The 16,619-nt window shown below is 43.7% G+C and overlaps 2 protein-coding genes across 3 annotated transcripts; one reads left to right on the top strand and one right to left on the bottom strand.

Annotated features, from left to right (window-relative positions):
* Nucleotides 1-6,497: 6,497 nt before the first annotated feature.
* Nucleotides 6,498-8,731, top strand: LOC136549784 (uncharacterized protein At4g33100). Its single transcript, XM_066541191.1, has 2 exons — nt 6,498-7,069; nt 8,314-8,731. The coding sequence occupies exons 1-2, from the start codon at nt 6,875-6,877 to the stop codon at nt 8,422-8,424; spliced, it is 306 nt and encodes a 101-aa protein (XP_066397288.1). The 5' UTR covers nt 6,498-6,874; the 3' UTR covers nt 8,425-8,731.
* Nucleotides 8,732-11,074: 2,343 nt separating this feature from the next.
* Nucleotides 11,075-15,418, bottom strand: LOC136549782 (isochorismate synthase 2, chloroplastic-like). Of its 2 annotated transcripts, none has more exons than XM_066541189.1 (14): nt 15,106-15,418; nt 14,546-15,009; nt 14,242-14,359; nt 14,026-14,142; nt 13,812-13,958; nt 13,336-13,410; nt 13,190-13,258; nt 12,815-12,933; nt 12,648-12,705; nt 12,429-12,539; nt 12,209-12,293; nt 11,987-12,084; nt 11,765-11,857; nt 11,075-11,675 (listed from the first exon to the last, which is right to left on the bottom strand). In XM_066541189.1, the coding sequence occupies exons 1-14, from the start codon at nt 15,298-15,300 to the stop codon at nt 11,601-11,603; spliced, it is 1,824 nt and encodes a 607-aa protein (XP_066397286.1). In that variant the 5' UTR covers nt 15,301-15,418; the 3' UTR covers nt 11,075-11,600. The 2 variants fall into 2 exon arrangements, with proteins under 2 accessions (XP_066397286.1, XP_066397287.1); XM_066541190.1 differs by having other exon boundaries at nt 15,110-15,340.
* Nucleotides 15,419-16,619: the final 1,201 nt, after the last annotated feature.

Raw genomic sequence — 16,619 nt, 5'->3', positions numbered from 1 at the left:
AAGTGGGGGGTTCATCAACACATATTTGAGAAATCTGAAAGCATCTAGGCCCCTAGTTGGGTTTCGGTGATTAATGACAATATATGATTACTGTGACTAATATATGTTTTGTAGAGGCAATTAAGTTAGGTCACGATAATGGAGATCGATTGGGCAATCATGGTGGTCATGCCCCTACGATGGAAATCATTTCGGTTTTCGAAGGATGGACGACAAGGTTAAGGATGGACTAGTTCTAAGTGTCATTTGGAGTTAAAGATACACTTAGAGTAGTTTAGGACTTTGTTTTTCCTTTGGCCGTACTATTAAGGGGGGTATGGACGGGTAGCTTGACCTAGGCGAGTCTAGTGAGTTAGGTGTGGTGCACACTTGCTAAATCTAGCACTAGGTAGCTCCAAAATAGCCCTTAGATCTAATGTAGCAAACTTTATTCACGTATGATCGAGAGTTGGAAGTGAATGGAGGGTCAAATACTGACCGGACGCTAGCTTCAGTTTGACCAAACGCTGGTTCAGGGTCCAGTCAGTTCATTTGACTGAGGTGTTTTTGTCTGGTGCGATCGGACGCTGAGAGGTCAAGTGACCGGACGCTGAGGGCCAACGTCCGGTCGACTTCAGTAAGGTTCTAGAGAGGGAAAATCTAGACCGAACGCGTACGGTTAGTGCTGACCGGACGCTGGCCAGCGTCTGGTCACATTGAAAATACTAGAGTTCAGGGTGAACTGACCGACGCGTTCGGTCAACATGACCAGAGCGTCCGGTCACCCCGTAGAGGCACATAATGGTTCGTTTTTCAGCCCATGTTATAAATACCACCTCCATTCGTGTGTGGGGGGTACTTTTGCTCATTTCAACAGCTGAGAAACACCTTTAAGTGTGCCAAGAAGAGCAAGGTCCTAGTGAGGTGATTGAGATTTGAGAATCCCAAAGAGAGCCCTTATTAGTGAGATCAAGAGTAGCAAAGTGTGCATCCATCCTTCTCATTAGGCTTGTCATAGTCAAGTGAGAGTTCATACTTGTTACTCTTGGTGATCGCCATCACCTAGATGGCTTGGTGGTGATTGGGAGCTTGGTGATCATCCAAAGAAGCTTGTGGATGACCCAACTCAAGTTGTGAGCGGTTGTGGGTGATTCACCATGACGGAGTGTCAAAGAATCAACCCATAAAGAGCACTTGATCCTTGCACAAATCAAGGGGAGCTACACCCTTGCGCGGGTACTCCAACAAGGACTAGTGGGGAGTGGCGACTCTCCGATACCTCGGCAAAACATCGCCGTGTTCCTCCTTTTCACTTTACTTTGAGCAATTTAATTCTTGTCATTTACATTCATAGAATTGCTATGCTAGAGTAGGATTCAAACTTAGGTTGCTAAACTTTTGTGCGGTAGATCAATAGAAACACTTTCTAGGCACAAGGGGTTAATTGGGCTAACCATAGGACTTAATTATTGCAAAGAAATTTAGAATTAGCCCAATTCACCCCCTCTTGGGTATCTTGATCCTTTCAGTGGGGGTGGAGTTATTTTATGCTTATATATTGATGACATACTGATCTTTGGATCTAGCCTCAAAGTGATTGAGGAGGTGAAGGAATTTTTATCTAATAATTTTAAAATAAAAGATTTAGGAGAGGCTGGTGTTGTTCTTAATATCAAGCTTCTGAGAGAAGGTGATGGTGGGGTAACTCTGTTACAATCCCACTATATGGAAAATGTGCTGAGTCGCTTTGGGTTTAGTGACTATGAACCTACTCCTACACCTTATGACCCTAGTGTGCTATCGAGGAAAAATCAGAGAATAGTAAGAGATCAATTAAGATATTCCCAGATCTTTGGTTCACTTGTGTATCTTGCTAGTGCAACAAGGCCTGCCATCTCATTTGCTGTGTGCAAGCTGAGCCGGTTTGTGTCAACCATGTGAGATGATCACTGACGTGCTCTTGAGAGAGTAATGCGCTATCTAAAAGGCACTATGAGCTATGGTATTCATTATACTGGACACCTGAAGGTGCTGAAAGGCTATTGTGATGTCAATTGGATCTCTGATGCTGATGAGCTTTTTGCCATAAGTGGATATGTGTTTTTCGTTTGGAGGTGATGTTGTTTTCTAGAAGTCTTGCAAGCAGACTATCTTAACGAAGTCTATATTGGAAGCAGAACTCACAGCATTAGACACCGCTGGCTCTAAAGCCGAGTGGCTTCGTGATCTCCTTATGGATTTACCGGTCGTTGAAAAACCCATACCGGCTATTTCTATGAACTGCGATAACCAGACTGTGATTACGAAAGTTAACTGTTCTAAGGATAACATGAAGTCCACAAGGCATGTTAAGAGACGACTAAAATCTATCAGAAAATTAAGAAACTCCAGAGTAATAGCGTTGGACTATGTTCACACGTTTAACAATCTGACAGATCAATTCACTAAGGGTCTGTCACGCAATGTGATAGAAAGTGCATCGAGAGAGATGTGTTTGAGACCCACATGAAATTTACTATAGTGGTAACCTGTTCTATGTGATCGGAGATCCCGTGAAGTAGGATGGTGAAACAAGCTAGTAGTAAATTGTGAGAAAAGATCCTTAGTAAGAATCATTTCTGATGCATATCTTTTCTTTCTGTAAGGCAGGTTGGTTTTTACCTTAATGTGTTCCAAGTGGCTTGATAAAGCAAAGATGTTGTCCTACAAAACATCTTTTGAGAAACACATCTATATGAGTCAGACTGCTGGTCATAGTCTATGAGATTTGGGTGATCTTTAAATACTCATGAAAGGCACTAGAGTATGGCTTATATGCTTCAAATAGAGGGGATGCCTTTTGCAGCCTAGTATCAGCTAAGGACTTTAGTGATATTCACCTCACACAAAACTGTCAATTCAAGGCTTAGTCCATTGTTTAGTTGTGACTGAGTGAAACTATTTCTCTAGATGGATGTTCAACTTAACAGTCTTTATCGAAACACTGGTATATAAAAGAAATATGGTTCTAAGACTACTTTGTTACAAACCCTAGAGTTTGGTGAGGATTATTGGATATATTATGGGCTTGGCCCATATAATATTTAATAAATCAAATAAAATTCTATGGTCCATAATATTAAGCGTTGTATGATTTAATACCATATGGGATTTTGACTGAACGTTGACTCAGCTTATTTGATTGGAAATTATCTATCTTAATTAAGAAGCTGAGAAAAGGACACAGGAGTGCCACATGCGCGCGCGCGCCGCCGTCGGTGGCTGGGCCAGGCCGAGGCCGTGGGCATGGGCGTGGCAGGTAGGTAGGCGGCGAGCGAGCGGAAGGGCGGGCGTGGCTTGCGCCAGTTACCATCTTTTCGTGTCTCGGTCTCTTGAGTTCTTTGACTGGCTTTCTCCCTCCCCACCGTAGGCATAAAAGTAGAAGTCCTCCGTCAGTCCAATCTCCTTTTCGCTTCTGAGAGACCACATCTCAGTCGCCCTTTGGTTTTTCCTGTCTCGTACTGTCGATACGGGACCCACAGGATACCCCGCAAGGGAGAGGGAAGATCTAGTATAACTAGGATTCTTCTCATATAATCCTAGTAGTAGTACTATTCAGTAATCCTACTAGGAACTCTCATTGTAAATCGACTAGGACTTTGGCCTCTTGACTATATAAAGGAGGGTAGGGCTCTGGACAAAAAAGAACAGAACAACAATTGTACAACACTTTACAATCAATCCAACGCAAAGGCTAACGCCGACTAGACGTAGGGTTATTACTCGATCCACGATCGAGGGCCTGAACCAGGATAAATTGACTGTCTCTTGCGTTCACCGTCAAGTTCCGCATACGCTGAAGCCCGAACATACTGCCTCGGGTATCCCCGTGGCAGGCTATCGGTGGTAAAACATCGACACGTACCTCTGCGCGCACGGAGCAATGGGAGAGCAGGTGTCTCCGAAACCCTCGTCCGCCTGCGAACCTTGCACGGGGTGTGCGGCGATTAGGTTTTTGGGATGCGATTCCGCGACTGCTCGTCCACGTCGCAGACGCCTTCTTCCTGGTGATCGCTCGTGGAACAACAATGTGTCTTCTTCCTGGTGACCATTCGTGGGACTACACTGCGAACACCTTTCTGCATCAACTGTGGTCCACGACTTCGAGCAACGCACTATATCTGGTGTAAATGGAGCCTCCGATGCCCTTGGCATGGGACTCTCCGCTGGGTACACTCTTATCTCTCTAATTACCGTACTTTGCGTACTTACTATTTCGATCGGTATGTCATACTTGCATGCTGTAGCGTTTGTTAGTGATATACACATACACATATATGTCGTCACGAACCTGATGTTTTATTTCTGGATTAAATTGATCATGAAAATATATAATTATCTAACAATATATTGCTCGACACGTGATTTGATCAGATGTTGCTCATTCTGTACCATGTATGTAGCTGTATTTTCTCTCTTCTTTTTAACAGGTTGTATTTTCTCTTGGATTCAGTGTAAAAAGTGTCGTGCACGTAAGAATAGAGCTCAAAAGGCCCTCGTTCGGCACCGCGCCCAAATGATTCTATTTCTCTATATGGTTTGAATGTAGCTAGCTATAAATTTATTAGTTTCGTAAATAAACTACCTCCTGTCAAAAAACTTTATATGTTCAGCATTGCATGTTCTTCAATGCATATATTTGGTCACTAATTTTTTTCTAGAACATATTTTTAAATCTTTAAATTTACAAGTACAAATTTGTACATATAACTTGTGCAGTTCGAAACTAAATGACAATGTAATAGTTATTGATGTTTATAGTTTTTAAGGTTTGACCAATTTTTTTTGTCATAAACAAAACATTTTTTGTGGAAGCAAAAATTTAGGATACCTACCAAAAGAATTTTAAAAGAAAACAAAAGTAGATTTGGTAGAGCTGAGTAGCTACTACCTGACCACAGTAATAATAACAAAAGAAGACAGTACAGATGGAATCACATATTCCACCAATCCCAAAATAATAAAACAACTTAAATAGTTCCCTCAAATCAAGTTGCTTTGAATTTAACACTTTGTAACAAACTACCACTATCTATGACCCCAAATAAATACACTATGAAAGTATATCTATAATGTACTTGATGATACTAATTTATCGTCCTAGATATTTGTATTTTTATCTAAAAAAATGATCAAACTTAATATAGATTGCTCTAGTTAGAATAACTCTAAAATTTTATTTGTTTTGAGATAATAGAAGTACAATAACAAGGAGTACTACGAACTGACATATGATGTACTCTCTCTGTTCCAAATTGTAAGGCATTCTAGATTTTCTAGATATATAGTTTTTTTTTGCTACGTTTTACAATTTGGAATGGAGGGTGTTATGTTGGCCCTGTTTGGTAGAGCAGCCAGAAAAAAACATTTTTCTGAGAAGCTATACAAATGAAGGAAAAGCATGGCATTGCAGGAGGCCATCGTTGTTCGCTTGCGCATGGAGCACTCCTGGAGGCTCCGTGTGCTCACCTATTAGGGGACTTAGGGATTTGTAGTTTGGTCTCGGCTCAAATTTGATTTCTGCCCACTGCCATGCTTCCTTGATTTATGTCTCGATATGTTTCAATTTGATTTGGTAGTTGTCTATGATGGTTTCAATTTGGTCTCAATTTGATCCGTGTTCTTGTTTTGATCTCGATCTGATGCAGGGTGGCCTCAATTTGCCTCAATTTTGCTCCTCTTGCATCTCGTGGTACCAATATGGAAAACTCCTTCGGCATCTGTTAGTCTTGAAAAAGGTGAATGCAGGAGGACTAGATAAAAATTATATTTGGCGTAAATTTTGGCTCTTTAATATTAGGTATAGGTTCCACCCCAACCCACTCTAACACATATGGATTGGAGTAAATACATGTTCATCCAAACAAGCCCTTACGGATAAAACAGAAATCGATGGCGGCAACACATGGAAGCAGGAAGCATCAGGGGCGGGTATGGCTGTAGGCAAAATATGTGGTGAAAACCACCTACTAGGTGAACGTAAAAACCAATACAAAAAACTTATTCCGACCATTCAAAAAATGGAATTTCGTATATTCATAGTGCATACAGATATATACTCACACGAAAAGGTTGATATGTAAAATTAAACTGAAAAAATCATTAAAAATGACGAATATGAGGTTCACACTAAATGATGAAATCTAGGAATTTTATCTTTTAACCTAAAATTTACCATTTTCGTATGAATTTTTAAAATCAGATTAAATTCTAACTTTTGCATGTAAGTACATATTTAGATGAACTATGGATGTGCCAAGTTTAATTTTTTTTTGAATGACCAAAATATATTTTCAAAATTAGTTTTCACCGCATATTTTGCCTATGACCCTAGCGTGGTCCAAAATACTTCTTAGGACCTACTTCTACATGTGAATTTTTGGCCCAACCAGAAGTAACTGGGCTGGTGGGCCAAATTGTTACTCCCAACCGAGAGGAGAAAGTAGGAGCTCCTCCTCGACACGCGACTACGCGGCCAGCGTCGCAATCAGACGGGATCCCCAATCCACGTTCGGCCGTTCCGTTCCTCTCCCTGCCTGGCTGGCTGCTACAGTGCTGCTGAACCCTAGCCGCTGCGCCGCTACCGCTACCACCAGCCGCCCGTCGCGTCACCATCGGCCGTCGACTCGGCAAGAGGGGTTGCGGCCGCCCGTCGCCACCAGGTCCTCTGCGCTAGCCGCTAGAGGGTGTCCGCGGCTTCCCTCCGCGCTCCACAGTCGGAGGCGCGTTGGGCGGCCGCCTGGCTGGCGAGCCGGCGACTGCGTGGCCCCTTCCCTTCTGCGAGACTGCAGAGCAACTGGGGTACAATACAATACAACAGGTTGTTCTCCAATTCGATTGATCCAAGCCTCCAAGCATGGTGTTCGGCCGGAGTAAATCATCTTCGTCGACGACGCCGTCCGCGCCCTCAAAGGCGGCGGCCGCGTGCTCCGAGCTGCGCACCGCGTACCACGAGTGCTTCAACCGGTGGTACGCGGAGAAGTTCGCCAAGGGGCAGTGGCAGAGGGACGACTGCGCCGACCACTGGCACAAGTACCGCGCCTGCCTCGAGGTAACCCCACCCCCCTCGCCCGCGCTTCTCCTGCCTCCGACTTGCTTGCATCTCTTGCTCCCTGCCTCCCTGGCTGCTTCAGGATCACGGCTCATCTTATTGTATTGTTGGGCTCGATAAGGATCCCAGTTTTTCGCAAGGGCGCTGTTCTTAGATGTGATGGTGCTCCGATCCAGTAGGGGGTGGCTGCACTCGTTTGAAGAGGGGATTGTGTACTCGGCACTGCTGTCGTAGCTTAGGCCGGGATTCTTCAATGGAGTTGGCCGCAAGATCTAGAGCAGGGTGGTTGTGTGCAGATAGATCTCGTTGGGTGATGTGGTTACTGCAATTTGGGAGCACCATTATCACGATTTCCAAGCAACCTTTTCGTGAATCAACAAAAACCCTTTTGTATGCGTTCTCAAGAAACTTGAGTTTAGTTGAATGATTCATTATTGAGCAAGCAAAATTCTCAACATAACCAAATAGATTAACTTTCAAATGACAACTCTATTTTCAAGAACTGTATTCGGTAGTGTGCGCACTATGTATATTTAAAAGGTAATAGAGCCAACAATGCTCATCGCCTGATAACACTACTATAAACTACATGGTTATATATCACAGTAAGCCACATTATATCAATTTATAGTTACAATTGGACGCAGAAATAGCCACCAACCAGTTGTTAGAGTCGAATATTCTTGGCAGTGAAATTGATGGACTGATTAAATCTTTCAAAGAAAATGGACCGATTACTTGCAGCATTTAAAATCGATCTATATTTGTGATATTTGTCTACTCACACTGAACTTTGTTTTTCTTTTATCATCTATTAGTCAACAATATATACGTTTTGTGATACAAAAGTAGTACTGTTATATTCATGTTAGAAAGGATTTTCCTGCGAGAATGCTTTTGTTTCTATAAATAATTCAGTTTAATTGTATCAAAGAGAATTCCAAATGTAATTTTGAAGATCATGCTAACTACAACCACGGCTTATATGCTTTAAATGGCGGGAGTATTTGACTGCCATACTGAATTACTGCTGTCCTGCATCTTTTGGGATTGTTATTACTGGAATAGCTATGTTCAGGGATTGAGTTCCAAATCTCTTTCCCTCTGACATGAGCCAAGGTTTCCTCAGATTTTACATGGACACTGCCTCTCATCACATTAACCTGAGTCTATGTTATATTCCTTTATTCTCTCTCTCTCTCTCTCTCATAATGGCTGACTGTTGACATTTTCATTGTTTCCAGGAACATCTGGAAGACAAACATCTGAGGCAAATCCTACTGGATGCAGAAACTTCCGCATTTTATGCCAGGCCTGAGGCTGACCCTCCCTCAGGACAAGGAACTACAAAATGACAGTCTCTCGTTTACCACATGCCATGTCTGACTTTATATAGGGAACCTTTGTAGATGAACTAGAAACTCCTTTGATCTTGACACTTGTGAGGCCCCTGATCATGTAGCACTTAAATTGAGCTGGTGTTTGTGAGCAAAATTTGCGAGTGTCAAAATGGTGTACCCTGCTATCTGAAAACATTGGAAGAATTGAGAATAGAACCAGCTGTAGAGCTGTACATGTTGAAGAATGTTGTTTCATCCATGGCTTTGCTTTTAGCAGAGTTTGTTGAGTAATAAGGTTTCAGAGATGATATTGTTTTCAAGATGTTAGTTTCTGACGGTGTTGTTAGGGTTTCATGAATCATGACAGTGACATGGTCACTCACCCTATGGCGAGTGCTCTGCGCTTGGAGAATCAGCAACTACAGGAAACCAATAAATTGATGGACTTCTTTTCCATCCTTGTAACATTTTTAAGTCCGGTGTGTGTTCCAAACCTTCTATTTTCTTTTCTGGGTCTTGTATGTTCTACTTAATAAATTGTACACGGTTATTTATTTTGCACATTTTAAGGGTAAAAGACCATTGCGCTGGGTAATCCAACTTCCTGACTAGTGACTAGCAAACTTATCTTGAACATGTGTGCTTGTGCATGTCCAGGTAGGCAGGTACTATGATAACTGTTTTTGTTGGTTTCAATTTCATGCCTAACTTTGTCTTGTTTTGGAGCTTGTGTACAGATTTGTGTATGGTAATGAATATGGTTGTAGTTATGTCAAGGTACTAGGAGAGCTGTTTTTGCTGGATTTCATGCCTAGGTTTATCTTGATATTGGAGGTTAGGCTCTGTTCAGCTGTCATTATAAGCTGGCTTATCAGTCATGATACAATATTTTTCTCTCCCAATAAATTAGCCGTACAAATCAGTACAAGCGACTTATAGACCAGCCGGACAGAGTGTTTGTGTACAAAGTTGTGCATGTTGATGAATATGGTTGCAGCTTTATATGTTTGTATGTACATGCTCTAGTTTACATCTGTATAAGCGAGCCCAAGGCCCAGTACAGGCAGGCGGATTCACAGAAATCAGGATAATGGGTCACAGTTATACACTTGCACGGTGCACTAGCTCGGTTGAACAACTCACGGCTATTGGCCTATTGTACACACCAATCTGAAGGAGTACTTTCTTCGAAACCTTTCGTTTTGTTGCCAAACTTTGATCCCACTCTCTTCTTCTTGGATCTGTAGTTTGATAGCTGCATCTTCTGGAGGCATGCAATTGTCAGAAGTAGTACGTAGGTTACTGAACAAGCAATTGAACAAACAATTCTGTCAAGTCGACAGAAGAAAACACACTTCGTCACGCAATTTTCACAGTTTTCTTCTACTGTATAAAGCTGGCTTGAGACATGACATATTTGTATTAATAAATGGATATAGGCCCAAAAGCAAAACACTTGAGAAAATTGTACATCGTCATTGAAGCTGAGAAGGGGCTTAACTAAAGAAATTAGCTGTGACTGTGCGATGCTCCCCGGAAGTTCTTGTTGGCAAATCAGCTGAGATTGCGAGAAGATATGTAATAAGCCTTTAAGATTTATGGAAAAATCATTAATGCCCAGAAACCACACCACCAGAGACTACTTGGTGGTAGTGTTTCACCGGGTTTCATGGGTCCTGACTCGTGACATTGACTCGTATGGTTTCTCGTCTCTGGTAGTATCGGATTCCTAGACTTTCTGTATGTCCGTATAGTCAAAAAGATGTCGTCATGTGGCAGAGCAAAAACTTGTTCCCTGGTCAGTGGTCACATAGTTCTGATCCTCCGATGTGGGGACAACCAAGAAATTGAGCTCCCCTTTCCCCTCCAGGCCTCACCACCCTCCACAGCATCGCTCTGATCCTCTCACCATCCATGGCCAAGAAATCCAAGAACCCCGGGAGAGCTGGCGGTGCTTCCTCCTCCTCCTCCACCTCCGTTGCAGCTCGTGGCGATCGCGCCGCGCCATGGATCCGGCTGACGGTTCTCGCTGTGCTCACCGTCCACTCGGCCTTCTCCGCGTACCAGGCCAGGGACGACGCCAGGTTGGTCGCGCTTGTGGCCGTCGGATACCTTCTCATGCTGCTGCTGCTGTTCTATCACTATGGTGGCCTGCCCCTGCCTGGGGTCAAGAAGACAGACTAGCCCACAGCCACAGCCTACAGCATGAAGAGCAGAAGAGATCAGAGCATATCAAGGTACTATGTGACCTGTTTTTGCTTCTTTCCAGTTACCTGCCTGTCTAGTTTTTTCTTGATTTTGCGGGTTGCGTTAGTGTACAAAGCTCTGTATATATGTTCATGGATATGAATGGTTGTATGTTCACATGCTCCAACTCCAAGATACATACAGTTGTATGAACAACGGTACACCCAGTAGGCTGGAGGGTTCGAGATACACAGTGTACACACTAGCTGGGTTTCTTGCTACTCACAACTATTGTACATATACTGATGCCTAGTGCTTTCTATGGATCTCTTTACGTTTTGTAAACTTCGGAATCACCACACTCTGCCAGAGTTGATAGTTTCTACGAGGACAAGTCTTTCATCTTGGAGTCGTCATAATCAAAGCAAAATATTCCTGTAGGAATGGGAATGTAAGACCTTGAGAGGCATGGACTCGTTTGTTATAATCAGCATACCAGCACCATTGTTGCAATTTCTCCTCTAATACAGATAGCTTGGAGATTGTTAGAACCTCAGATTTCACAATGCGTATGGAATTCGTATCATTCTTCCTCTTAGATTGGATAAATTCACTACTGATACAGCGAGTACAAATTTGACATAATTTCATCAGATAATTAGTCAAACAGTATGCCACCTATATACGCGAACCGAGCAAAGTTGCAAAATGGAATGTTTCAATTGCCATGGGTTTCTGCTGTAAATATAGCCTATTATTACATTCACGTGCTGATTCAATCAAATAGTTTATGCTGTAAATATATTCTGTTACATTCACCTTCACGTGCTGATTCAATCAATGTATTTTTCAGCACTGCCGCCCGTTCTGAATCCCATAATTACACAATTTTTCAACTGAAACCCTTCTAGTTTACTATCAAACAAATAAGTGTACGATAACTAGCTAAAAAAATGAATGCCGAACTTTGTGATGACTCACTAGTTACTACTGTACTTCTCTATTCAGATGACTGTTCCCAAATTTTCAGCCTCTTGGTAGCGAATATGTTGTTCTTGGTACCGCAACAGCTTTGCAAACTGAAAATAACCCAAAAATTGGATGCATTAGCCTTACTCTTTAATTAAAACTCAGCACACTGTTTGTCATGAATTCGACGAAATGGTACCTGAGATGCTTTGAGATCAAGTTCATCCCATTCGAAAGATGGATTTGTACCTTCAACAATCCCCGCACCGGCGTACACTAAAGTGCTGTGACCCTGGAATCATAGGAGATTTGTAACTGTAAAATACGACAACTATATATGCAAGTCTGGTAAAAACAAGTTAGAATACAAGATGAGAACTGCATAGTAGGTAAACTTTAACAGATTTGTAGTTTTGCTTACTTTTCCAAGTAACGCTGATCTAATCCCAACAGCAAATTCGCTTTCAGCTCCTCCAAACCAACCAACAGGACCAGCATACATTCCACGGTCAAAAATTTCTGTGAGAATATTCAAAATTTAGTATTTGCAAATCACTATATTTAATTATTGCATTGTTCTTATTTTAGAAAGACTGTGGTAAATACACATTCTACAAATTATCCAAAAAAGATTTAGACATACCATGATCTCGTATGAATCGGCGCGCCTCTTCAGTGGGCAAGCCACAAACAGCTGGACTCGGATGAAGAGTATTTAGAATCTCAAACTGCATTGCCAGGACAACTTGTTATCATTATTTTAGTGTATGTACTCTGACTATGAGGAGTGGTTCATGTTTCTCGACGATTACATACAAAAATATTAACCCAAGTAGTACAGGTGCTTTCATTTCATAGGTTACCTCATCATCTTCGTTCCTTATTCTCGCAGCTAACTGTGCTGACAAATGCTGTACTCTTGGAAGTTTCCGCAGAGCCTTGCTGGGATGGACAACCACCTCATCACAGATCATCTGCAGATCAGATCACAGAGGCTAGTTTATTAAATTGCAGGGACCATCCCCCTCACAAAAAGGCATTATGTCCATGTCGAGCGCCATTATTTCTAGAACTCAACTTGCCTCCAGCTTGTTCTTTATGCTGTCCCGTACTATAGTAAATTCGATATCCTCTTTGGTACTGCAAGAAAATTTTGCATCAGTACTTGCTCAATTTTAGTACAAGGTGTTGATTTCACACTGACTCCCTCGATCATAGTAAGTTATAAATTCTAAGGAGGGAAAGGAACCTTAGAAGCAAATCCTGACCGATTTGAAAGTCATCTGCCCTTGTTTTTCCTCTTGCTCGAGTACCAGCTAGAGCCTCACTGGAAATATTCAAGTGTTTCCGGTGAAATAGTTGCTCTGGCTATTCAGAATGTTTGCATAAAATTAACATTAGTTAGAAAATGATGATTTAGCGTTTCTGCAACATAACTAGGAAATACATCTGACAGTTTTTCTAACTAATAGAAGAAAAAACTCAAGTATGCAGCGATGATTATTTTTATTTTTTTAAAAAGAACAGAGTAAACATACGCTATTTCCAACAAACGCAGAAGAAAAAACTCAAGTATGCAGCGATGATTATTTTTATTTTTTTAAAAAGAACAGAGTAAACATACGCTATTTCCAACAAACGCAGGAGCATCTGGTGGTTGTATGCAGAATTGATAAGCATTTTGGCCCTCAACCTGTATAGTTAAATTACAGAGTGACTTTCTCATAGAATAAATTGGAAAGTGCAAGGTAGGGGAAAAAGCATACAGACCTTCAAGCAAGCTAGCAGTTCCACAGGGTCAATGCAAGTATCAGTAATGTATCTGCTACACCTTGCCAGTACAACCTGTGAAAAAGATTGGTAACTCCATTCATAGTTTCAGACACGCTCTAAACAAATAATAAAAGAAAATTAGAATAATAAATCATAAATTAAGTCAATAATAGCTTCAACATGGATTTACATCAATCATACATGAACTTTTCTAAAATTGATAAGGTTGTCCGACTTGAAACCTATTGGCTAGAAGCAAGCAATGAACCTGTGCACTCTGTCAAAATGTCAACTGTACTTGTCTGTTTTCTCTGTCACAGGCCCACAGTTAACAAGCAACAATCAATAATGTTGATCATTATGCTTCTCTATTTTCTCTATGCATTTTTTGTTTAGATGGAATGACAACCTCTAAATCCAGAGATGCTTTTGGCTGTTAATATAATAGGATCAAAGTTAACAGAACGGCTTACCTTTACCAATTCTCTTTGCCTCCTTTTGATCATCTGAAGAGCTTTAGTAACTGCAAGATCCCAAGATGCCTTGGTTGGGACATGATTGAGACTTACTATGGCTGTTTGTAGGCTGGTCTTGTTCCCTTGAACAGAACAAGTCCATATCTGAGAAACGTACAGACTGTTACTATCTTCTAGGTGGTAAAAAAAATGGACGAAGAGAAATGTGCACCTTTCGCAGAGTTGATTGGAGCTCCTCCACGGCGTTCTGCCATGTCCATGAAAGCGAGTCATCCCACGCGATTGTCGTCGCAAGGACGGAGCTTTCCTCGAGCTCATTGAACTCAACCTACACCATAGTTCAGACTTCAGACAGTTTCACAAAATTGAGAGTAAGATCACAGCATCCCGTTCCATCTCCTAGTTTAGCAGTTGCAGAGCCACTTACTTGAGGAACAATGAAGTAGAATGAGCCATAGTCCTCCCACTCCACTGAAGCATCACTCGTAGCGTCGAAACGGATGGCGCCATATGCACGGATCAGTGGACAGTCCCTTGGAAGAAATCTTCATAGACACAAATTTGCAGACACAACAAGCAGCCAGGTTCAGTATCGACCATACCAAACATGGCAAATTCAGAAAATAAGATGATGCCCTCTTTGTTGTTGTTTAAAAAAGCCACACAAGAAGTGACATCATCTGGAAACGGAAACGTACGTCAATGCCACAGTACAAAAGGAGCCGATTTACCTCTTGATTGCGCGCCAATCAGCGAGAGAAAAGGGCTCCGTCCCTCGGAAGAAGACTGCCGAGCCCACGCCCGCGACACTCACCGGCTGCTGTCGTTGGCCATTGCCGTTGCCGTTGCCGCAGGTGCTGGTGCCGGCGAGCGCAGGCGCGTCGGGCAACGGCGCCCGGGCTGAGAAGAAGCAGCGGGGCAGCAGCGCGGTCTGCGCGTGCAGCCACTCGATGGCGTCCACCCGCTGCCTGATGGGCACCTCGATGCGGATGATGCCGGAGGGCGCGGTCGGCGGCGGCGCGTCGGACCCGATGAGCGCGTCCACGGCGGCCCTGAGCTGGCCCACGGCGTCGTGCGGCGCCGGCGCGGCCGGCAGCGCGCGCGCCTCGCGCACGCACACCGCGCCGCGGTCACCGGCGCCCGGCGCGCACCCGTTCATGGACAGCGAGCACGACAGGCGCGCCCATCTCCCCACCTGTGAGGTGTGCACGTGCAAAACATGAGCACACGGTCTGGCGGTCCGCCTGCATAGACGACGAAGAAGAGGCCAAAAGGAACGGAAACGATGGACATGCCGTGGTGCCAGCCAGCGGGCGCGCGGCGAGTAGTAGCCGGCCGGGAGAGTAGCGCGAGGAAGACGGTGGCGGCATCGGTGCGCTGCGCGCGCGCGCGTCAAGCGTGAGGTGACGGAGGCCGGACAGCAGCACTGTGAGTGAGTGAGCTGTGGCCTGTGGGATGAAGACGGGGCCCGGACAGCACGGCACATTGGGTCACTGGCGGTGCAGCACAGCGGCACGCGCGCACGTCGCGCCCTTCGTGAGTCGCGAGAGGAGATAAGAGAAGATTCGCATGGGGATAAGTGGCACAACCGTTATTCGCCGCTCACGGCGTGGGCACACATGTGACATGTCACCAAGGGCAGGGCTTCAGAATTCCTAGTGCCATCCATGCGTTTATGTTAAAAAAAAGCAAAATTGGCCACAGGTCAAATTTACTCTGGACACTGTGCCGAATAAAATATTCATTTTGGGCTCTAAAGGAGAGTGAATAGGCGTGAAATGTCTTTTTTACCCCTAGCTCTTTCTTCTTCCCCGTCTCCTCTCTGCTCGGGCCAAGTCCTGCCATCTCCATGGCCGAGCTCGCCAGCTCCTCCGTGTCCGCCTCCTCCATGGGCGAGCTCGTCCCCATCCACGACGTGTTCTGGAGGATCCCCACGCTGCGGCACGTCGTTGCGCTGTTCACTCTGCCAACCACAGTTATCGTTAGGCCGGGCTAGATTCCGATGTCGGCAGCCGCCGGCCTCCCCAAACCACGATGCTATCCCCAGCGCGACGCCCCCTGCCTGAGCTGTGTCCGGCCTTGGTGAGCCCAGCCCTACCAAGCCTGCTCCCTACGCCGCATTTTGGTCGACGCCTCGACGGTGACAACGGCGTGGACGAGGCGGCAGAGGAACGACGAAAGGTTCTAATGGCTAGAGGGAAGGTGAATAGCCTATAAATTTTTCTAAAACAACACTTAAGCCAAGTGGTTAGACAATTAAGAAGCGAAGCGAGTATTGCGCTAGCCTACTAAAAAATGCAAGCCTCCTATCTACAATTCTAGTTGTCTATGATCTCTATAACACACAAGAGGCTAAGTCACTACCACTAAGTTAGTGAACTCTCAAAGACTAACTAAAGAGTCTCACTAACCACTACACAAGACACAAGCTAGCTCTCAAAACTAATTACACTAAAGAGCTTAGCTACACTAGAAATGTAAGTACAAAAATAAGGTAGTGAAGATATACCGACGTGTGTAGGGTCGAGATGGCGGAGTAGAGGGGGGTGAATAGTCCTTTATAAAATTAATCGCGCCGGCTATCCAAAATAAATGCAAAATTAAAATTATTAGTCTAGCCAAGACTACACCCCTCTATCTAAGTCCACAAGCACCTTATAAAGATCGTAATTAAGCAACAAAGGTGCCAGGCTAGTTAGAGCTCACCTAATTAATTTTAGAGCAAGATCACACAAACCTATGCACCAGTACTTTAGCAACCGGGAAGCTCCTACACATGCTAGTGATGCAAAAGCACAAAGCTCC

The sequence above is a fragment of the Miscanthus floridulus genome, chromosome 4, assembly GCF_019320115.1.
Source record: "Miscanthus floridulus cultivar M001 chromosome 4, ASM1932011v1, whole genome shotgun sequence".
In the NCBI taxonomy this organism is placed as follows: Eukaryota; Viridiplantae; Streptophyta; class Magnoliopsida; order Poales; family Poaceae; genus Miscanthus; species Miscanthus floridulus.
Note: the sequence above shows the minus strand (reverse complement) of the source record. Positions and strands in the feature narration are given on the sequence as shown.